Source organism: Falco rusticolus, chromosome 7, assembly GCF_015220075.1.
Source record: "Falco rusticolus isolate bFalRus1 chromosome 7, bFalRus1.pri, whole genome shotgun sequence".
Lineage (NCBI taxonomy): Eukaryota > Metazoa > Chordata > Aves > Falconiformes > Falconidae > Falco > Falco rusticolus.
In genome coordinates this window covers 4,713,268-4,735,931 of record NC_051193.1, presented here as the reverse complement: position 1 = coordinate 4,735,931, position 22,664 = coordinate 4,713,268, and the positions used below count along the sequence as shown (strand labels likewise).

The 22,664-nt window shown below is 42.2% G+C and overlaps 1 protein-coding gene across 6 annotated transcripts in view; it reads left to right on the top strand.

Annotated features, from left to right (window-relative positions):
* Nucleotides 1-1,245: 1,245 nt before the first annotated feature.
* Nucleotides 1,246-22,664, top strand: part of PIAS1 (protein inhibitor of activated STAT 1) — a 66,835-nt gene continuing 45,416 nt past the window's right edge. For 4 of the 6 annotated variants that reach the window (XR_005105227.1, XM_037394023.1, XM_037394028.1 and 1 more), the window contains exon 1: nucleotides 1,247-1,336. Coding sequence is in view for 5 of the 6 variants with exons in the window: in XM_037394023.1 (XP_037249920.1) it covers nucleotides 1,313-1,336 (24 nt within the window). In the remaining variant the exon portion in view is untranslated. Of the gene's footprint in view, nucleotides 1,337-19,727; nucleotides 19,871-22,664 lie in introns of those variants that run through there. The other 2 variants (XM_037394026.1, XM_037394024.1) reach the window with 2 other exon arrangements.

Here is a 22,664-nt window from a genome sequence, read left to right as displayed (position 1 = left end):
AATCATGAGTGGTAATCTTTTTACTGCTGATTCCCTGTGTGGCCTCAAGCATGCTTTCTTTAATCTCCAGACTGGAGACATTAATGCATTTTTTGTCTTGCAATGCAGATAATGTAAGTGCGTTCTGAATGGACAATGGTGAATTTTATAGCAGTTATGGAAAAATAGCAAATTTTGTATCTCATTTAAAAGTGTACAATATAGGCCACGTTCAGCAATTTTTTTCCATCCTATGCACTAAGGTAACGGCCAAGTGGAAAAAATGTCATGGCAACCCATACATACAGAGCAACACACAGGTAAAAAGGAAGCTGAATCAAGCTCAGGTGTGTGACTGAAATTCTAGAATTTAAGCCGACCAACTTCACAACTGAGGCAGTCGTCTTGCTGGGTAGGATTTCTGGTATGTATCTTTCCCCTCTGCACTATCTGGTCTGCTGTTGAAGAACCCCATTTTATTTGAAAATGGTATGACACAGGCAGGGTCTACAAGCTCTGCTCTGACCCCGCAGGCCCTCCTGGGAACATTTGTATTGCTTTTCCTAAGAAAGAGGAAAACCCGGGCAAGCTTACGTCGATTCCCTGAACTTCTTCTGCAGTAGCTCTGGGAAATAAAACTTATTATATCCCGCTTGGTGCTGCGGTTCGTACCACCGAGGAGCTGGAGGCCGGCTGCTGGCAGGACACGCTCTGGCCGAACTGCCGGAGCCCTGCAGCCCGCCTCGCCCCACCGGCAGAGCCGGGTACGGGACACCCGCCTAGACCCGGGCTGCTGCTTCCCTCCTGAACCTGCGGATTAAGCAGCAGGAAGCCGAGTTGCAAATCCCGATTTTAATCAACTAATTACTACAGGAATTGTGTATCCACCTCTTCCCGCTGGTGATCCCAGCCCCGAGGGCCCCCGGCGCCCCGAGGGGCCCCCGGCGCCCCGAGGGCTCTGGCCGGCGCGGCTGAGGAGAGCCGGGCCGCGCTCCCCTCAGCGCCCCGTTGCCCTCACGGCGTGAGCAGCGGGGAAGGCGGAACCCAGGGGAGCCGCGCTGTCACGGGGGGAAACTTTCCAGGCGGGGCAGCGGCGGCGGCAGCCTGCCCGCGGGGCGGTTCGGAGACACCCCGCTGAAGGCCCGGGGCTCCCCGCAGCCCTGGGGAGGGGTCCCGCGAACCGCTACCCGCCGGAGACCCCCTGCCCAGCGCAGCGCAGAGGAGGGACAAAATGGCGCCGCGATTCAAACGCTGCGCGCTGCGTGCCGGCGGGGGGGCGGCGGGGGGGCGGTGTCCCGGCGGGGTTCACTGCGCCTGCGCCCGGAGTTGCAAGATGGCGGACAGTGCGGAACTAAAGGTAAAGCGCAGCTTCAATTCCCTTCGCGATGCCTCTCGCTGCCGCGCTCGGGGCCGCCGCGGCTGTGCTCCCCCCGGCGCCGGGGACGAGCCGAGCCGCTGCCGGAGCCCCGCGGTGCCCCTCGGTGCTGCCTCGCTGGGGTGGCTGCGGCGGCGCCCCGCCGGCAGCGGGGGCTGAGGGACGGAGCGGGGCGGGGAGCGGAGCTGTCCTCCCCTCGCCTCCCGCCCGACCCAGCTCCGCCGGGCAGCCCCGCCGGGCCGGGGTGTGCGGGCGGGGAGGGCTTCCCTCAGCCCCACGGAGGCGGTGGTTGGGCTCGGGCCGGGCCGTCGCGGAGGGTGAGGGCGGCGGCGACGACGGCCGGGGGAGCCCCCGGGAGTTGCCGGCGCTGGGCAGCGGGGCTCGGCCGTAGCCGAGACGGGGGATGGTTCCCCGGGCTCCCCGCAAAGTTTCCAGGGGACTCCGGCAGCGGCGCCGCGCGGGGAGGGAGCCCCGAGGAGCGGCTCCGCCAGCCGTTGACAGGCGGCCGGCTCCTAGCGAGCGCCCTCGCCGCCGGGGGTGAGGGGGGGGACCGCCGGGGGAGCCCCGCTTGCCTTGCCCCGCTCCTGCCCCCCGGTGAATAAGGGGCCGCACAGGCAGATGTTGAGGAGTTCTGCAGTGTCCAGCTGGCGGCTCTGCCTGTCATCCTGCGAACCGCACGGAATCCCGGTGCTCTAAAGCACCATCGAGCGAAGTTACAGCCCCCCGAGGGGGTGAAGCTGGGCGGGGGGCTCAGGTGGGGCTCAGCCGGGGTGGAGGGGAGGCAACGACTCTGCACAGCGCGTCCCGTCAGGTATTTTGAGGAATAGTAGTGGTGGAATAGTGGGTGGTGAGGTATCACCACTGTGCACCGCCCCCCCCCCCCCCAAAAAAAAAAAACCAACACACCAACAAAAAACCAAAAAAAAAACCCCCAAAAACAAACCAACAAGAAACTAACCAAAACCAAGAGACACCAAACTAATAAATAACACCCCAGGAAACTTCCCAGTCGCTTTAGCAGGGGGTGTGTGTGGGTTCACTCTGCCTTGCACACCCGTCAGTGTATTTAAAAGTTTGAGAATCTCATTGCAGTTGTCATAGGGTCGTTATTCATCAGGAGGGCTTCGGTCTCCTACTTTAAAGTTAATACAGTGGAAGACACAAATCAGAAGTATATTAAATGTGTAACATAAACTACAGAATATGTTAAGTATGACTAGGGAAATATTTTGTCTTTCCCAAGAGTTTCGGTAGGTCTCAGTTTTCTGTGTATCAGTAGTTTCTTGTGCTTTCCTTTCTAGATGCTTATAGAGCTGTCAGGATGTAAAGTATAAAGTCTTGTACGTGTTCCAGCTTTTGGGGGTTTCTGTTTGCCAGGTCGGGACAAATAGATCCTCCTTTAAATCCCTCTCTGTCCTTTGTTTTTGTGGGTATCTTAAAGAAGATATTGGTTGAGCTGTGTTATCCCTGAGCCTTTTTTTTTTTTTTTTTTTTTTACCCTTCAAATTGTGGTTCCCACATGATGAGCTAAAGAGTTGAGATGTCATTCCAGTGTTAAGCTTTGGTTAATTTTTGTGTGGCAGATAGTGTGTTTTGGTAACGGACTCTTAAGAGTTTCTGGTGCACAGTAGCCAGCGTGGGTTTATGTGATGCCTTTATAAGCAAGGCTGACTCAAATAGAGTTAAAAGAGACGAGAGCTAGGGAATAAAGTTCGGGGTTTTATGTTTTGGGTTTTTTTTTGATGTTTGTTAAGATGGCAGGATGGTGGTCAAGGGACAGTGCTGGAAGGCATGATTTTGCTATGAGAATTGACAATTTATTGATCTTAGGAGCTTTGAAACCTGAAGCCTCTCCTCTTGTCCATCGCAGAGCCTCCAGGCTGTGCGTACGTACACACGTGTTGGAGTGCTGTTGGTCTGTGCGAGTGTGGAGTAGAGGCCTGTCCTTTTCTCTTTCTCTGCAGCTTTACAGGTGGAGCTTTCACAGAAGTGTATTTGTGTCTGCTTGTCATCCTGGACTTCTTTATTGATCCCTTTCTGAAACCTGCTTCTTGAGAACTGGTAGAGGGAAATTATGTTGGTTTTTTTTTTTTAAAGTACTGTTGCTACCTCAGGGATCTGAAGAGTAAATGCCAAACTGAATAGTTTATTTTCAATTTCACTTTGCTGCTCAGGATATGTAGTGGTACTCGCAAGCTGCGACTGTAGGATGCGTAGCACTGTATTCTGCAAAAAGTTGTTGTTGGGGTTTCTTTTTTGGTAGCTGTGGGGGCTTGGCAGTTTACATAATATAAAAATAGCTACTTCGTGAATTCATACTTTGAAGACTTCAGTAGGTTGGGGTTTGGTTGTTTTTTTTTTTTCTGTAGACAAAGAGGTGTGTGGGTGTGTCCTCCTCTGTCAGGAAGGCAAGTGAAAGACAAGGGGGCATGAAATTTCTGCTTAGGGCTGTAGCTGTCACATACAGGTTTTCCAGAAGTAGTACAGCTCAGTTGTTAGGTACTGGATGAGGTGAGTGCCCCTTGGAAGAATGTGGCTAATGGAAAACTGTTACATCGTAGTTGGGTGCAGTGGGTATTTTTAAGCAGGAGGACATCCCCAGAAAAGATGCCTTTAAATGCTTTCTTTTTTTCAAAGTTGAGAGGTAACTAAGGGAAGCTCTGTGATTAAGACCCTATTTGAAGAATGAACAGCAAATTCCTTTAATTATTTAAATTTTCTTAGGTAAAATCTTTCCATATTACTTCTCTGATCAATTAGCAAATGGCATTGATTTCAAATGCAGTGACCTTTAAAAACTAAAATCAAATGTAATAGTTGCGCAGTAACTATCTTGCCTTGCCAGCTGAAGTTTGTCAGAAAAACTTTTAAGTCAAGCTCCTAAAACTTTCTTGCCTGCCCGTGTAAAGGACTGTGGGGTTACATGTAGGTAGTGTACACACATGTAAATTGGGGAATGTGATATGCCGGGTGGTCTTGCTAAATGCATAAAGTAAAATTAAAGTTCTTGCTTCCTCCAGTAAAACAGTGGTCATTCTTACTTGCCATAATTTTTCGTAGAGTTCTAAATCATGGAAACAGTGTTTCCTGTAATGTATTTTCTTACCACGATCAAGAGTATTTCAGTTTCTTGCCCCATTTTAAGAATGTTTGTCCTATTGGGGGAAAAAAAATAATCAGATAAGATCAAACATACTTTGCAGATCCCAGACTTGTAAAGTTACTGAATTCTTTGGTACTCTCAAAGGTTTGGATAAATTGAACCAGTATGTTTTCATTTCTATCGATGAAACAAGGTAGCTGAAAATTCTGTTCTGTGGATTACCTCCCTAACTCTATAGGCTGAGGCATATGTGAATTTTCCTGATCTTAATTACTATTCCTGTATAATTGCATACAGAATCTAATTTATCTCAAGGTAAGCTATTTAAAGCTCTTTCTAATTGGAAGGAGTATACTTGAGTGATTAAATCTTTCCTTCAATATTTCTTACATCTCTTTAAATTGGTTATTAGATTGTTGTGATCTTTGCCTTCTACTCAAGTCTTTTGGAAATCATTACACAGTTTGCAATAATCAATTCAATTATACATGGATCAAAGAATGAAAAAGAAAAGCTTATGTTCTAGTATTGTCATTCTTGATACTGTCCTAAGAAGCTGGTTTGGAAAGCACATGCTGGGAGGTTTTCTCCTTTGTTCTCTCTCCTTTTAAGAAAGTGCCTTTGGGGATTGAAGGGATCCCTGGTGTGTTTCTTGTTAGACACAATTTATACTTTAAAAAAAAAAAAAGTGAGCCAAGAGTTTGAATGAAAATTCATAATAGCATTTCCACACAATGGTGATGAAAACAAACCATTTAAAAATATTCAGTTGGGGAATACCCCTCCCCTAAATACAGGGAAGCAGTTTTTGTGGGGGAGAGGCTAGTAGCACAGCTTTCAGGTGGTGGTGATAATAGTGACAAATGGGTCTCTGGTATGGAAATGCAGTGTGTTAAATTGCATCGTCAATGCCAATAAGTGTAAGCTACCTATTTCAGTGTTCAATTAGAATTATACTCCTCTGTATTATGAGCTATTTTTGCTTAATCCTTTTATAAGTTGCTGGGGTTGCGTGTTTCTGTGATTAAAGTCAATATAATCCACTTTTCTTTGTTATTTGAGTCCACAGATTACGTTATTTTCATGCCTGTAATTTGGTATATGTCAGTTATAATGGTATTCTTAACTGTATTTTAGTCTAGGTACCTTTTTTGAGCTTTTGATCTTCAACACTGGAATTGCAGATAACAGATGAATAAAATTGGCAGCTGTGCATCACTGCTTAACTGTCAAAGCCCCAATCCATAACACTTCTTTATTGCCAATAAAAACCAGATTGCATATTGTGTACACGTAAATATAGTATCAGTACAATTCTAGTATAAACCCCTCCCACGCTTTAGGGGCCATCCTGGAAGTATTTGTAGGCCTGTGCAAGTGAAATTCTTACTCATTGTCACTTGTGTGAAGGAAGGTGTAAGAACCAATAGTCCATAGCAGTTATGTTTAATGGGTTTACAGTTCATTTCTCCTTTAGTTATAAAGGTATTTAGAAATTGCAGTTAAAAGGCTTAGAAATGAAAAAGCGGGTAGTAGATGCATCTTACTTGGCTTTATTCCGTGAGAGTAAGAGAAGAGTGTTACCCTAGGGAGGGGAAGGGCTCGGGGCTGCTTGGCCATTGGTAAGAATGGTTATGGATGAGACACAAGGCAAATATTTAAAAGCATCCCATGAAAAGCAGGGTGTAGAGAGTTAAGATATCTTCAGATACTGAAGTTATTTATAGGGATGTAGATGACTGGTATGTTTTATACTCTGACCTGCATTCATATAGAGCACAAAGATAAGTGCAGGCTTGTCACTAATGTGTTTGGCACAGTGGATTTTAGTTCCTGTAATCCATTCTTGTAGAAGTCAACATCTGATCATTTTTCTCTTTAGTGCCATTATAGTGAAAAACAAAACAGAACTTCCAAACACTTGAGACTCGAGTGCTCCCTGTAATTGTTCTGAGATACCCCCAGCCCTCTCTGATCCTCTGAGTGCCTAGCTGCTGTGTTTCTCTGAAGCATCTCTTGTAGTCCCTGTTGATTGTAGTAATGTTTATGAGTGAGTTTGGAGCTGAACCCCAGGGTTAGTTGGCTGGTGGATGCCATCAGCCTGGGGTTCACTGGTCTCTGCTGAAACTAGTGGAGTAATAGCACATTTCTGGCTGTGAATCAACATTTTGAAAGGGTTACTTTGTGGGGTCTCGTGATCACCCAGTGGCTAGGAAAGGTGTTGGATCTGTTGCAGCTTTTCTCTTACTTTATGGTATTGGTGTTTGGCCCTTTGGCTCCACAAGGAAAGAATTCTACCTACAAACATTGTCTCAGAAATGTCTGTTTACTTTTGCTGCTGTGCTTCTACTTTAGAAACTTTTGCCTTGAAAGATATTACAGGTGCCCTTCTAATGGAAGACTGCTTTATCGCCCTCCATAAATAGTAGTAAAAACCTTCTGAAAGCCATGATTTCAGTGAAGAATGCAAATGTGGTTTTCATGTTTAAAAAACTGTTGGTATATAGCCTGTGTCTCTTCTGCAGCCCAGCTGCCTCAGCTTGTGCTGTCCCCTGTAAGCAGGAGCTTCACCTCTGGTTTGCACACAAATGTGCCTGTGAGAATCACAGAGAAACATTTTGTCCTGTTCTTAAGGGAAGGGGGAGAAAAGGGGAAATATATTCTTTGGGTGACTGCTGTGACACGTGCTTGGGCAGCTGATTTTTGGAATCCTCTTGATCAGGCTCAGGTATTGATTGTCTCATTGCTCTGTTACTATTCCAGCTCTGTGTAGGCCAATAAATGCTAGAAGTGTTGGTTTGTGCTTTTTGAAATGAAGATGATTGGATCTTATGATGCAAAAATTGCATGTAGTACCTTCAATGGTAGTCTGTTCATGAAAATAAATGCCTTTCTTAAAAGTAGATTCTTTTGCTAGTTAAGGGGAAGGGGGTGAGGAGAAGAAAGGAGCTCCAGTAGCTTACAAAAGGGTGCTTATTTCTGTAATTTTACTCCATGCTATCAAAGCCATTTTTAACAACTAGTCACAGCCATAAAATGTGGTTATTTCAGAGTAAATTAGAAACTTTGGGGCTGCAACAAAAAGTAGATGACATTAACCTTTGAAAATAGGAATATGTGCTGTTGAGGATGGGGACGGGAGATGTTACTAATCTAGCCTTGTTCTGATCTTTCAAATTTTCAATAGCAGCCAAAACCAAAAAACCAGGTAACATCATATCATTGTTCTCTTCGTGCTGTGGTACAGACCTTTCTATTGTAATTTCTTTTCTTATTGTTTTGTCAAGACTTCTGTGTGTGTTGCAGCTGTATTGATCCAGGAGTTTGTCAGCAATTTGCTTAATCTTATTCTCCTGTTGGGATTAGGAATGGCTATAGAGGTACTGCCACATCTCTGCTGTTGTGTTCTGTCCCTTAGTGTATACTGGAGGGATACCAGAGTGCTCTGTAAGCAAGCATTGTATTCCAAGGGTAGGGGAGTAGAAATTAGCAGAAGGTGGGTATTATGTGGCTTGTCTAGAATATGTGAAACAAAGAAATGAAAAGCTAGTATACAATTAGACCAAAGGTCAACGTAAGATTGACCTTTATGTCTATAGGAGGTGATACACAAGAGATTTATATAGGAAGTGGCATGATAATTGATGGCGAAGGAAAAGGAGCCTTTAAAAGCCATTGCTTGGTAAGGATAGAGTCCTAGGCTCTGCAGCAGAGTAAAAACTCTGGGTATGTTAAGGTTTATTTAGCACAGAGGACAGAAAGATAAGTGTTATTCACTTTATGTGCATCACTGAAGATTGCTCAGTAGTGAACTTGCCTTGTTTTGTTTAGGAAATGGTAATGAGCTTTCTGGATACATGCTAATAAACATGTATGAGTTCTGCCTCCTCTCTGCTTCTGCCAGGACTGCATGGGCTGTAGGTAATGCTTCAGTTGCCAATTTCCATCCTGGAAGTACGTCTAACAGCAGGAGAGAGTAAGAAAGGGAGAATTTCAATCTCTGCCCTGCCTTGGGGCTGGTACACAGCCAACAACTTTTCCAGAATAGTAAGTTGTGAAGTGTCCCTTTATCTCTGTAGGTGTGTTCTTCCCTATTCCTTGCATGTTTATAGCGTGTACCAAGAGTGCTTTTTCCCCAGTTTGCAGCCCAGATACGATTTGTTGTGCTAAATTCCTCAAACCAAGAGTTCAGTAGGACTCTCCTGTTAGCTTTTCTTGGTGTTATTTTCAGTATGACCACCTAGTTGCTCTCTTGATCCTGACCATAGATTATTTGGTGATTTTTGGTTGGAAGGGACCTTGGGAAATCTCCAGTCCAACCTCCTACTTGAAGCAGGGTCAGCTATGAGGTCAGAATAGGTTACTTGGGACTTTATGCAGTCTGGTCTTTCAAACCTCCAAGGATGGAGACTGTACAGCCTCTGTGGGCAGCCTTTTCCACTGCTTGACTGTTGTCATGGTAGAAACATTTTTTTTTAGTATCCATCCTGAACCTCTTATTTCAGCTGTGCCTATTGTCTCTAATCCTTCTGCCGTGTACCCCTGTGAAGATCATGGCTGTTTTATTGATGACCTCCTTTACATGCTGGAAGGTTGTGATTAGGCTCCTCAAAAACCTTCTCTTCACCAGACTGGAAAAAGTCCTTTTCCCCCAGCCGCTTGCCACATCATCTTGCTGTACTTCACATTTTTGACAATATGATACTAGCAGCTTGTTTGGAGGTGGGATTTGGGCAGGTGATTCCATGCCATGGATGTAGTTCTTGAGGAGTTTTTATTCCTGTGGATTTCTGTTAGTGGAGATGTATTACCAAATCCTTAACACCCTCCAAAATGTGCAAAAGTAGCTCCTGAAGCTGTCCACTGGTATCACTGGAAAAGGTGGAGGTTGCTTCAAAAAATTAGATTTCAAAAGTAGTGAGCCTTCTGAGGGGAGATGATGACAGGCAGTAGGTAGGCATCTCTTCACCAGGAGGCTCCACAGGATTCTTGTCCATATTGAAAATGAGTATACCAAGCTCTCCCACTCTTTCCTCCCCTCCCATTAAATACATGACTATAAAGCAGATATAAGACTGAGCTCAGTCCCCTTACTGCTTGGTTGCAGCATTGCCTTCACTTCCTGAAGATATGTCTTTTGTGGCCACAGCCATTCGAGTGTGCAAACATACGTGATAGATATTCTCAGAAGTGTATGTTGGGTGGGAGTTAAGTCACAATCTTTGGGCAGAGTGGAGAATAGAGGCCTGTTTTTCTAAGGTAGGTTTATACTAGGAAAAAGCAGTTCTCTTCCAAAGAGATGACGGAAGTATAAAACTACAGAGTGCTTTAGGTGCACTAGAATTTTATGTTGAAGCTGTAGGGGTTTGTATTCACAGTGGTTCTTCCACTGGGCATCTACTCAAGCTGCCAGCCAGAATTGTGGCTTTACCTTTCCGTACTGTACAACTGTTGAACAGCTGTAGTGTCCATCATCTGCAGCATTTTCAGGGGGTGCGGTTTGCAACAAGGTGCCTTAGAAGTCCGTCAGATTTCAGCCTTGGCCTTCTTGACCGTGCATTTGCTTGGTGCTGCTACTCTGTTCTTGAGGCTCACAAAGGGGAGCAGAGTGGCAGCTGAGCCAAAACGCAGAGTTTAGCAGAATAATTTATCCTATGCTGCTTCTGGGATTAAAATTGGCTCTATGTATCTCTGTAGAGCAACTGGTACTCTTGAGAGTCACTTTACTGGTCTGGTCTAATCTTGGTCCTTCTGCATATTGGTGTAGCAGTGTCTGTGAGGTTCCTCCAGCTTTGTTTCGCCTGTGACGGTGCCAGAGCTTCGCTCCTGAGAAAGTGTGTCATTCTTCTTAAGAAGAGCATCTCAGCTTGTTCGCTGTGTAAGCAGACAGCTTGCTTTGGCTCTCCAGCCACATGAAGAAATTTACTGTCCCTTAAAGTGGGACAGTCAGGTGAGAATCACTCAGAGCTGAAACTTCTTGCTTACCTTCATTTATAGTCTTCTGCAAGATGTGCCTCCCTGCCCTCTTTGTAGAGCAGGGTCCAGACTTAATAAGGCCTCAGTTCAGCTTTTCAACTGAAAACATGATTAGTTAGCATGCAAAATAGAATATAGAATGGAAAGAGCAGTGAACCTAGTTTAACTTGGCAATTTAGCGTGGGTGCAGCTCACATTTATTTTTTTTTTAAATCAGAGGCCAAATACAATAGCGATAATGTGTTTGCTTCAGGTAGAGCCTGTAATATGAGCTGCAGGAGTGTGTTGTAAAAAGTTGTGTGGATGAGAATGTTTTCTGATACATTCATTCCTCATATTGTTTCTTGAGACTCCCTTGACAAAATGATCTCACTTTTGTGCAGATGTTGTATCTTGTTTCCCTGGTGCAACGTAAGAGTCTTTGAAACAGTCCAAGTATTTGTGTAGATTTTCAGCTTATTGAAAAATCTGTTAGAGACAGCTCTGCACAAGCTATCGATGGAGCTGTTAGTGCACCTATAAATGTAGTGCACCAAAACGAAAAATGTAGAAACTTCAGTAGTGGTACAGAAACAAAGCCCTCTTTTTCGTAGGTTCTGTGTTGACTTAGCAGTATCTCGTCAGTGAATCTGCTGAGGCCACTTGATGGCAGGGCTTCAAACTTTTTTAATCAAGTGTCAGGACTGTTGTTGGTTTGAAAAAAGTGTTTTAGATAATATTTTTCTAAAGGGTGTATGCCAGGTTTTGATAAAGTTAATTCCACTTCTACCTCTTTGGTGTTAAAACTTGACTCTTTCAGTTGAGAAGTAACCTTTTTATTAAAGGCTCTTGTGACAAGGTCACTTGGGTTTCTGAGGAAGTGGCTAAACATAAACACGCCTTATAAACTGAACCTTAAGAATGTAAAAGTAGCTGTACTGGTTCAGACCAAGGGTCCATCTGGCCCGGTATTGTCTCTTGCACCTTCCAGAAGTGAGTGTGTAGGGAAAGGTGAAAACTGGACAAAGTATGAGAAATAACTGTCACCTCCCTGCAGTGCTCCCGGTCTTCAGGTATTTTAAGCTCTGTCCTCTGAACCCAATGGGGACTACTAGCTGGACAAACCATAATAAATCTATTTTCCAAGTGTCTGTCCAGATTCTTATTGAAACTATATAAACTACTTTTGTTCACAGTATTTTGGTAGGGATTTCTGTTGTTCTGCCTGCTGTGTGAGGACCCTTCTTCTTTTGTTTTGAGCCTGGTTCCAGCCAGCTTCATCCACCAGTCTCTATATTGTGTAATGAAAGAGACTGAACAGCTGGTCCCTGTCCACTCTCCTTGTGCTGTTTGTAGTTTTCTAGATTGCTGTTGTATCTGTCCCCATGTTCTCTGTTGTTTAGCTTGAAAAGTCTTAGCTTTTGCTGTTTCTTAATTAGGGAAGTCATGCTGGACTTCTGTCATCTTCTGTGAACATTTCCATTTCTAATGTATCTTCTTTTTTTTTAAGATGAGACCACCAAAACCACCTGCACTTTGAGATCTGGGTGAACGAGGGGGTTATATAGTGTATAATGGTTTCTTGTTTGCTCTCTGTTCCTTTTCTAACGATTTCTAACAATGATTTGCATGTTTGACTGCTACTGTGCTGATGGTTTTGTATGTCTGTTTATCTTGGGCCCAGGAGCTTGCTCTAGTGGGGTAGAGGTCATCCCAGAGTCCATCACTTTAGATATAAAGCTAGGCCTCTGTGGTCTGCTTTTCCCCATAAGCATCACTTTACATTTATGTACATTGAATTGCTCTGTCACTGAGGTCTTCCAGTGATTCTTCAGTTTGCCTTCATCCTTACAACCATGTCATATCATCTACAGCTCTGTCACCCCACTGATGACTTAGTTTTCTAGGTCATTAGCGAAAAGGTTAAGCTACTTGTGCCAATGTAGCAGAACGCCACGCATGACCTTCCTCTATTGTTTGGTCTTGGAACAGCTCAGGCACATAGGTAATAGAAGAACTTTGAATAGTAAGCTAAGGATCTGTGGCCTGTTTTGTTTTTTTTTAGGGGGGGTTATTAGTGTTTGGATTTTTGTTGTGTTTTTGGTGTTGTTTTTTTTTAATATTATTAATGCTGTAAGAATACCCAGCTTGTGTGTGTGGACTGGATTTTCATAGTTTCCTTTGACCTGTACTGTTCTGTTGTTTTTAAACATGTGTAGAACTCTGAGGTGGTGCCAAGCTGTTTTAAGGGGAAGCAGAGATGTGTTGAAACTTGTTTCCTATGTTCAGTTAACTAGAAAAGTTTTTTAAATATGTGCCTTTGTTTTTCAGAGTACATTCACATAGCTTAGTACAGGGCTTGAGCTAAATATTAATTGATTAAATGCATAGACTCCTTCATTCCTTGGGCCTGAGCATGACTCACATCTTGATGCCTTTTTATGTTTTCCCCAATGCTGGACTGTCCTTTGCTTTTGACGTAAATGTTGAGCAAGGTGATGAAGTAATACAACATTAACAGTATCCTTACCTGGGAGAAACAGCTGTGTGTTACCTAGTGAGTGTATCAGGAGGCAGAAGGGTAAAGTCACTTCATACCAAAACGCTAGGCTGAAACCCAGAAAATGGTTTGTTTTGTCATGAGATTGTAAATAATCTTCCCTTACCACCCCGTGACTTTGGCCCGTGTATGTAAAAAGGGACAGGCAGAATATAAATTCATGAATGTGTGAGAGCCATTCAGATTACATTAATAAGCTTCAAAAAGCTTGTATATATGCAAATTCCTATTCAGAGTGGGATTTGGATGAGTGCAGTTAATGAGGTGGGGCAATAGTTTGGTCAGTAAAGATGAAAAGGAGCAGTGACCGGAGCAGCATCCTCCCTCTGCCCCACGAGCGGGGTGGGAGTTCGGGGGGGGGGAGGCAGGTCACTGCAGGGTAGGAAGAAAGAGTAAGGGAGCATTTGTATCTGCAGTCAGTACTGCAGAAACATTGCACGTTTTCTGTTTTTACTGGGTCAGGATTTCCATGGAAGTTTGAATTTTGATAGCAAAGTTTTCTTAGGCAGCTCTTTCAATTTTGGTTGTTCTTGTGGCTGAAGCCAAGTTAAATGCAGTATCGTTTTTGGAGTTTACTTGCAATAGTTTTCATGTATTTTAAATCATAGGTGTGGCTGAAACTTGGCTTATAAAAAAACCCCAAAACTTCATTCCATCAAGCAGTTTGTTTCCATGCAGGGCAGGGGTTATTGTGTGAATAGATTAAATGAATTCCGTCTTACTTTGACTATAAGAAAATACAGTGCTTGAAGTATGAAGTGGTGGGGAGGGGGACAGTGTGTCAGATGGATGGCACTGGGAAATGAAATATCCTTCTTCCCTCTGAGCAGGCATCCTTAGTATCTCTCCTTAGCATGCGCCAGCGTGACCGTGAAAAAAATGTTTCTATAGGCCTTGTCTGTGCTATATGTGGGCCAGGAAAATATTGCATAGAGAATGTATTCTTAGCTTTCTGACGCACTGTTGGATGTTTTGTATTGGGATTAATTGTTGTGAGCTAATGGGTTCTTAAGCACACCGTGCTTGTCTTCGAGCCTCTAGGTAACAGGGTGCAGCTAATACGTGTAAAAATTACAATTTTCTGTTGTGGGCAGTGCTGGAAGCCCAAATTTGGAGGGGTGAAGTAGGAATGTGGGATTAGGATCAGCTTTGTCAGGAGTCTAGGCCTTGCCTAAGATGCATCTTCTCAGTCTGTCTCTGGCTGCATGTTGTTGTTTGGAACTGTTTTCTTTATCCGCTTTTGAATGCTGAAGAAAAGCAGGAAGGTCTGCTTCCTCTTCTATTATTCTGTCATCTTTTTGCATTTTTACATAGTGGGAAGAAACCAGTTGTTGCGGGTGATATGAAAAACTGAGCTTCCTGCTTTCCCTTTCTTTGTCCCCATGCCTCTTTTAGATGTCTTCCCCAGGATATGCATTCAGTGTTTGGCACCGCTGCTGCCCTGTTGCTCTCTTTCCAAGCTGTGCTGGTACTTGGAATGAAATCAGTGTGATTCTTGACAGTCTTACTGATGCTTTAGTGTCGTGAGTAGCAGCCAAAGAAGTCATCCATGTCTCATTAACTTGACTGACCTAGGATCCTGAATCTGCTTTGGTGGGAACTAGGTTGAGTACTGACATAGTTAAGATCTTTGAAATGGGAGATGAACTTCTGACTGCCAGTATTTTCACCTGGGTTTGGACAAGTGACATAAAAAAAGTTTTTTCATCCAGCTACTGATTTTTTTCTATAGCAATGCATGTATTTTGGCACTTTAAAATTGATCTATTTCAATATGTGATATAAATGTTAATTCTTCATCATATTGTTGCATGCAGTAAATAAATAATTCCATTTTTAAATGCATGTACAGTTAGGAATAAATTAGACTTTAGTGTACATTTAAGTGCTCTATAAATAGTCAGACCTATAATTTGTGTTCCCTATTGTGCCATGACAAACAATAGCTCTTCAGAGTTTTGAAAAACTGACTTTTCTTGAATTACTGGGTGGCCTCATGTGTTCACACGGTTTTCTTGCTAGCAATTTGCTGTTACGTGGCTACTCTCTGTTCTAGATACCTCGTTGAGAAAGTGAGCTAGGATATGTAAGAGTGATTTTACTAGGTGGTGGTCTGATCTGGCTGCATAGCCCTCTGTGTTCCTAGGGTAGTCATGGGTAGTCATATTCCACTGATGAACCATTCCCACTGATGCCCTCTTGTCCTGCCCCCCTCTGCCCATGTTTCTGAGGCTTAGAGAACGTATTCTGAAATTCTTTGCCTTTTTGGAATGACTGTGGGACCAGGTGTGTCGTACACGTCATTTGTAGTTCTTGATTCTCTTCTGTGACTTCTCCTTCAGTTGTGAAAAATACTTCTTATCCACAGAACCTGAGGTTGGAAGGGACCTGCCAAGGCTGTCTAGTCTACTAGTTCCCTGCAAATATGCTTATTGTAGCTGCATGAAGAGCTGTCTGCAGCAGTGCACAAGTTCCTCTCCTGAATCGTCAGCTGTGTAATGAGAAAAACACATGAGATATTTAGATTTTTCTCCAATTTTGACTATTTTATGTTTAATAACTTTGAATTTTGTATGCAGTTGTCTCTTAACTTGATGAAAGTAGTCGTGGACAGGAAGAGGCATGTGAACATGTGAATGCTATTTCTTGGTCTTGGCTTTAGGCTGATGCCTAAAAGCCTGAACCTGTTGATTCACAGGTAGACGCTTCTATGAAATATAAAGGGCTATTAATTCTTTTTAGACCAACTGATACAGTTGAAAAACATTTAAAATGTGCAAATTCTTTCCCTAAATATAATAAAAAGTATTACTTTCCATCAAGCCTTGCCTTTTGTTATACTTTTGTTTACGGCCACTGCAATATTGATAGATAAGATACAGGAAGCAGAGAAGTTGGCTCCCAGATAAATGATGATGCTTAAGTAAGAAAATACTCAATAGCTAAGGAACAGAGAAAGGACTGTTAGTCCTGTTTTGGTCTCCAGCAAACATCTAGGACAATCTTCTTCTAGGAAGGACTAGGGCTAAACAAGCAAAGCGAAAGGAACTTGAAACTCCTCCTCTGCTTTGTAATAGTGGCTTTGTTTCAGAAATAAGTAGAGGAAAGGTAAGAGAATGTGTGTCTCCTCGTGAGGGAGGAGGAAGACTTGAGCATTGAGAAAATGCTTCTCTGGCCTGCACTGTATGAAGACTTAGAAAAACTGCACTAAAGGAATGATTTTGAAGAGCTTCACTAGAACGTACTTGGAATCAATACTGACCAAACTAGAGGCCAACTTAGATAATCTGTGCTCTGAGAATGTTGACATATGAAACTTGGGGCTTCCCTTGGTGTCATGCTGTGTTAGGCAGAACTGGTGAGCAGATACTTATTCATGTGGTGCATCTTACCTGATACTCTGAGGAACTGTAATGTAAAAGAAAAATTCCTTAGTATTGTTCAGGCTTTTAATTAATCTTGAAGACTTACTGTTATATGACTGCTTAAAAAGAAGTGTGTGCTTTGGCTTTGTTTATGTAATTTCTACACATGACTTTGAAGACCTTATGAAATAAATCATGTGCAGAATACAGAATAACTTTTTCTCTTTTTACTTTTTTTTTTTTTTTGAAGAGAAGACTATACAGATGCAGTATAATTGCTTGATGGAATATTTGTTTTCAGCTTATTGACACAGTGGGAACTTGTGGCTCCATTGCTTATTTCTGCAGTAAAAAATTAAGACTAATTGTTAGTAATAATAAATTCTTATTCTTGGTGGACCAGTATTAGAAGGGAGTAAGGTATTTGGCCAGTGTGTTTCATGGGTATTTGTTGTCAGCAGATTTATTTCATTTGTGTTCTGTTTCTTCCTTTGGAAAGGGAAATCTTTTGATGATAAATTATTAAGTATTTCCCATACCTGATGTTTTATCTCATCACTTTATTTTCCTGTTCTTCTCTCTTCATTCCACCTTTCCTTCCTCCCCAGTTTTTGTTCTAGAAGTTATTAACTATTGTTGCACTCTTTTGTGTATTCTCATGGTTCCAGATAAAAGCACTACCAAACATTCTTGTCCATTCTGTGAGATGGTGTATGAGCAAGGTGATACTGGTACATGGTACGCAGTGCCGAGGCTGATGGCAGCTCTGCCCTGTCGAAGTTATGGCTGTTGCTGTCCTTAATTATGTGGACACATTTGGCCTGTGTGATGGAGCTTGGTGTCTCAGAATCACTCTTTCTAGTTGTAATTCACAAAGGCTTGAAATAAATTTCTCAGAATATAATTTTGTGAGAAAGGTTGTTTCAACATCTAAAAGAAAACAGCAGTTTTATCACGTGCCATTTAGGCTTTAAACATATTTTTATTAAAGTGAGAATTGTGAATAGATAACTCCAGTTTCCTAGTTTTCCTTCTTTTGGGGCGTTAACATAGCAGTTGTTTACTTTAAGGGAAATGAGATTCAATTATAGACTGGCTTCAGCATGCTGCTTAGTACTTTGCAAGTCAGTATCCAAATTTAATATAATTGTTAACTAAAACTTTTTGAGATACCAGAATAATAGTTAGTGATGATGTAGTCTATCTCCTGTGCTGAATCCTAGAAAATGGGACAGATGGGGGGGGGGGGGGGGGAAATTGATGGTTTGTCTGGAAGTGTTTTGGGTATATTTGACTATATAATCTCATATTCTGAAGTGTTATCTCATTGGAAGCTAATTAAATAGCAAACGTTTGTTTATAGTGGACAATTAACTTCAGCACTGGGTGATAACTTACAGCATGTGGAGAGTAGATCACTGCAGTTCTGTAAGGTACAGAAATAAAAAGATGTTTTTAAAAAATCTTGGAGGAAAATGTATATCTATTGGGGCAATAATTTATTTTAATCAAGTGATGCTTAAGTTGGCTAACACAAAGAAATAGTGTTTGTTTAAGTTGTTACAAGTGAACGTCAAACATAATGTAAGAATGTAGGTCTTGAAATTGCTGGATGTCTTGCTGTTAAGAGGTTCTGTAAGCTGCTCGTGGAAGCTGCCTCTTTATCCATGTTGCAGTGTGAGTACATTCATTGAATTCCAGGTACATTCTTCTCCAGCTTTCCTTCAAAATTGACTTCCAAAAGCTACATTGTGCTTCGTGCAGGTATTTTAGATATTTAGAGAGCAACTAGAGCTTCATTCTTTAGTGCTCTGCTGAAAAAGAATGGCTGAAAGGCTTCTCATTTAGTAGACTCCCTTCCTGTAAATTCCAAATCGGTCAAGTTGTGTATATCACCATTGCTTTTGTTTTAATTGTATATTTTAAAATGTATGTTTTCCTTTTTAAAGTCACTGAAGGAGGGGAAATCAATTTGTGTGTTTGTGACCTCCTGTGTGGCTTCCAGAAGCTGAGGCTTCTTGGTCCTAATTTTTTTGCTTTTTTTATACAAAGAAACAATCTTTCAGACTGTTATTTAATGCTGTATAAGTTGTTATGTTTTGATTGTAAAGATGTAGACCTTTTGTGTTATTTGTTAGACAGATTATAATAGGACATACTGTGTTAGCAAGCTCTTTGGACAGCTGTGTCTGCGGCTGGCTTGGGCTCCACTGAAGCTTATTGCATAGGAATTAGCTCTTCTGTCAGCCAGTTGAAAGGCTTAGTTAAGGATAAGAACGTTCTTAATAAAAAGTAAATTTGTCTGGCAATGACCCTCTCCCAAATAGCTGAAAATAATTGTCTTCGTTATTAGCCTTAGGTATAAGCTGTTTGTCTTTAGAGAGGCACATTGTTTTGTATCCAGAGATTGTCTAAGCTAGTATTTCTGCAATTACTTGTCATGAAAATCATGCTTAGCGCATAGCTCTGTAAAAATAATTCCCATCTGCAAAGATAAATACACTAGGGACAATTAAGTTTGAGTGTCGCTGGAAAAAACCTTGAGTCTCCAAGAACTGAAATGAAGATTATTACTATGTCAGCAACCTTATTTAATACCAAAAGTAATAATATAGTTCACCTAGTGAATAAAATCTCTTGAGAACAGTAAAACTTTTGTTACGGATTAAGATAAAATGTGACTTACTTTAAATCAAGTACAATTCAGACATGACTAAAGCCTTGGCAGACTTTCTCCAACAAATCTAGCTTTTGCAGTTTGAGCAAGTTACTGGCCCAGCTGCCCACCCCACTTCTCTGCTATGGCAGTGTGAACGGGCAGCCAGGGAGGCAGGGCAGGGCAGGACACAATGTGGTTTGCAAGCCATCATATTAAAAAAAACCCAAACAAACAACAAAACAAACACCCCCACCCCTACCCCCCCAATTTAAGTATTCAAGCACAGAAATGGCATTTTGGGTATGTGGGCACACGGTCTGTTCTGCTGAATCACTCATCCAGAGGAAATAGCCTCTAGGAAATGGGGTGGACTGGAGGTCTAGGAGGGCGGTTGCCTACACTGATTTGCTACTTTATGTGTATCAGGGCTTTTAGAAGATATTTCACATGTATGATAGCATAGCAAAATACCACAGGCATCTGCAGAAAACATAAGACAGCTTTTAACACATGGGGATTATATTAAAAATTCCAAACTCTGCCTGTGTGTTGTTACTAGCAGCCAGTTCAGTGGAGCTAGAGCTGTCTTACTGTTTTCTTTTGCAATATCCTTTCACTCTTGAGCAAATTTTGTTACTTTTATCACTGTGGGTTTTCTTGTCGACAAGACAGACATCTCTAAGGACCTTGGTAGCGTTGCTGGTGCAGGATTAGATGGAGGCCTCTGAACTGTGGGCTGGAAGGAGAGTTTAGATTTATTAGTGTTAATGTATGAAGCAGCATTGCTCTGACCTTGCTAAAACTTATGAAATTTAAGGGTAGTCAGGTTTTACCAGCGCGACAGATACAAGCAAGCAGTGTTTTTCAAGAGCGGGTAAGAAAAATGTACCTTCTACTAGCTGATACGTGGAATGAAGAGTTAAGTGGTTGTGGTATAACTTGGGTAAGTTGTGAAATGAACTGAATGCAGAAGGATGGCAGTAGGAAATTGCAGGGCTACCTGTCTAGAAGCCCTTTAGACTGAACTGCTACAGTATTTAGATAATCTCTTCACTGCCAGAGGTTCCTAGTGTTAGGCACCTGAATCGAAGCTTCATCATTCGGGTGGGTTGGTTCAAGGGTTGTAACATTTATACTAACAGATATGCAACCATATCATTCGCAAGGAAATATATTGTTTGTGAGTGTGCTAAAGTAAGTAACACCTGATAACTTGAGCTTTATAGTGTACTTGTTCTGCTAGCATGGGAAGAAATATGTTACCTGGTGAAGATCATGAACATGGTGTTTGACCTTAAGGAAGCTATCTATGGAGATACCAACGGTAGGTCAGTCCAGGCTATTTTTGACATTTAAAATATATGTACATCATTTTGTTGACACATTTTAGATGGCTTAAAATCCATTTTTATTGCTAGCTAGACAGATACGTAGATTTGGTTATACAATTGTGATGTGTTCTTTATGAGCACTGATACACTGTGTAAATACAGGGTTTCTTTCATTAAGAAATGCTCTTATCTCCTTGCATGTGTTACAAAAGGCAAATATTATTTGTACCTGCCATTGGTTTGTACCTGTTCTTTTAGTGCTGCTCTGCTTGCCAAAACATTGTACAAACCACTCTAGGAGACAGATGAATTTTTCATTATGAAAACCAATAGCCTCCTTAAAGGTTGTAGTATGTTGCATATTTATGACTGTTCTTCTGTGCTTGTTGCCTCCCCTTAATTTTGAATTACGGTGACTTCAACCTTTGAGTGTTTCGGTTGCATTAGACAAACGCAGGAAGTTACAGCCTGTCATCGAGGCGCTTGAGCTTCCATGAATTGGTTGTTTCACTCCCTCTTGCAGATTTTCGGTAGACTGATTTCAATTTTTATAGTTTAGCCTTGATAGCTTCCTCGTGTGAGTCTTGCAGATAGAATTTAGGACTAAGGAATGTGCCTTTATAAAAGATGGGAATATTTTTTACTTTTGTGATTTTTCCATTTTCACAAATCTTAAATGTCTAAGAACCAAGAGTTTAGTCTGTGTAATTCAGGTATAGCTTTCTTCTCCAGAAGATTTATATCGGGGCTTAAAGAGGCTGTTCGTAGCATGCAAGAGCTCTCCTGTATTTTTACAGCTGGGTGTTGGAGGTATGGTGAGATGAACTCAAAACCATTTCCATACTAATCTAATGCTTCCTAGGTGCTTTTGTTAGAAAAAAGAACAATTTTGATTAGATTTTTTAAAAAAACTTTTGGAAGTGCATTGTGGAATTCCTTGAATAGTAGTTTTCTTGTTTGTTAAGGGGGAAATTTCCATTTGTGTTGTCCTTGAAGACAGCATTAGAGCTTTGCCAGCGTGAATGTGTCCACACTGTTAATGCGGACTGCAGCTGGAGCTGATCCCTCTGGATACTGGGGCTGAAGGCGCTGTGCGGGGTGTCAACGTGGAGGCTCCTTTAGCAGAGTGTTCAAAAAAGTACAGGGGTGTAATCAGAAGGGTTTTCTGCCTTACGCTTTGGCTTTGAAGTGAGTTGTTGCAGCGCTTGCCCTCTTCTGTAATAATGATTCTTAATCTCAGAGACTGTTAGTAAACTACTGCTAATCGCTAGGTTTCTAATAACAGAAGAAATTTACTGTCATGGTCTTAAATTGCTGATTATAAATGGGTGACCTCCCATTCAGTATCTGTTTTTTTGTTTTTTTCTCTCTCTTTTTACTTCTCTCTTCTTCCGTTTGTTGACTAGTGTTTGAGGTGATTTTATTTTCTCCCCCCCCCCCCCCCCCCCCCCCCCCCCCCTTAACTTTCATGTTAATGGTTAGAGAATTGTGGAGGACCTGTTATATAGCTTTAGGCACAAAATGTGGTGTGGTACCTAGCCAAATGCTTCTTGTTGTGCTGGCAAATCTTTTTAATGTGTTTTGGAGCTTATTCACAGCTTCCAGTTATCATAAACATCCGGAAATAACTTTTTGAATTCTCCAGCTAGATCCCAGAGCTGATTACTGGAGATGTAGAAATACCCTTTCTAGAAAGCATTCATCACATTCATCATATTGATGCTGCTGCTGATGGATGAGTATGCTGCTTTAAAGACAGTGTCTTGTGGTGCTGGTATTTGCAGTGAAATTATCGGTATTGTCCATCATGCGGACACTGCTCAATTTATTTTAAAAAAATATTACTGCCTGCTGCCTGCTTTTTACCTCTCAGGCAAGTCCCTCCCTTCAAAAAACGAGAAAAAAAAGGTGAAGGCTCACCATCTGTGGTGTTGGATCTCAGCAGATAACCTGTATCTGATCCTTTCTTGAGCAGCGGGACTTAGAGCTCCTCTTCTTGCATTTCAAAACAGTGTTTTAGCTCCTGTGTATTTTCCAGTCTAAAATGATGTTCTCTGCCTGAATCCACTTGTCATTTTAGTTGCACTTCTCTGAATCATGTGCCAGTGAGACAAGCCACACAGAGCTATCAAAGGAATTTCTTATCCAGAGGCACTAAGACTTAGATTTTATTTATTTTTAAACTTAATTCCCAACCTTCATAGATCAGTGAGATAAGGTCCAGTTCTTCCATTTTCTCTGGCGTGACCTGTTAACCTGTGCTAATGATTTGACTTCTGTAGCCAAGAAGCTGCCTGGGCTGGGCATCTTTCCTTGATTCGTGGAATGACTGGGATT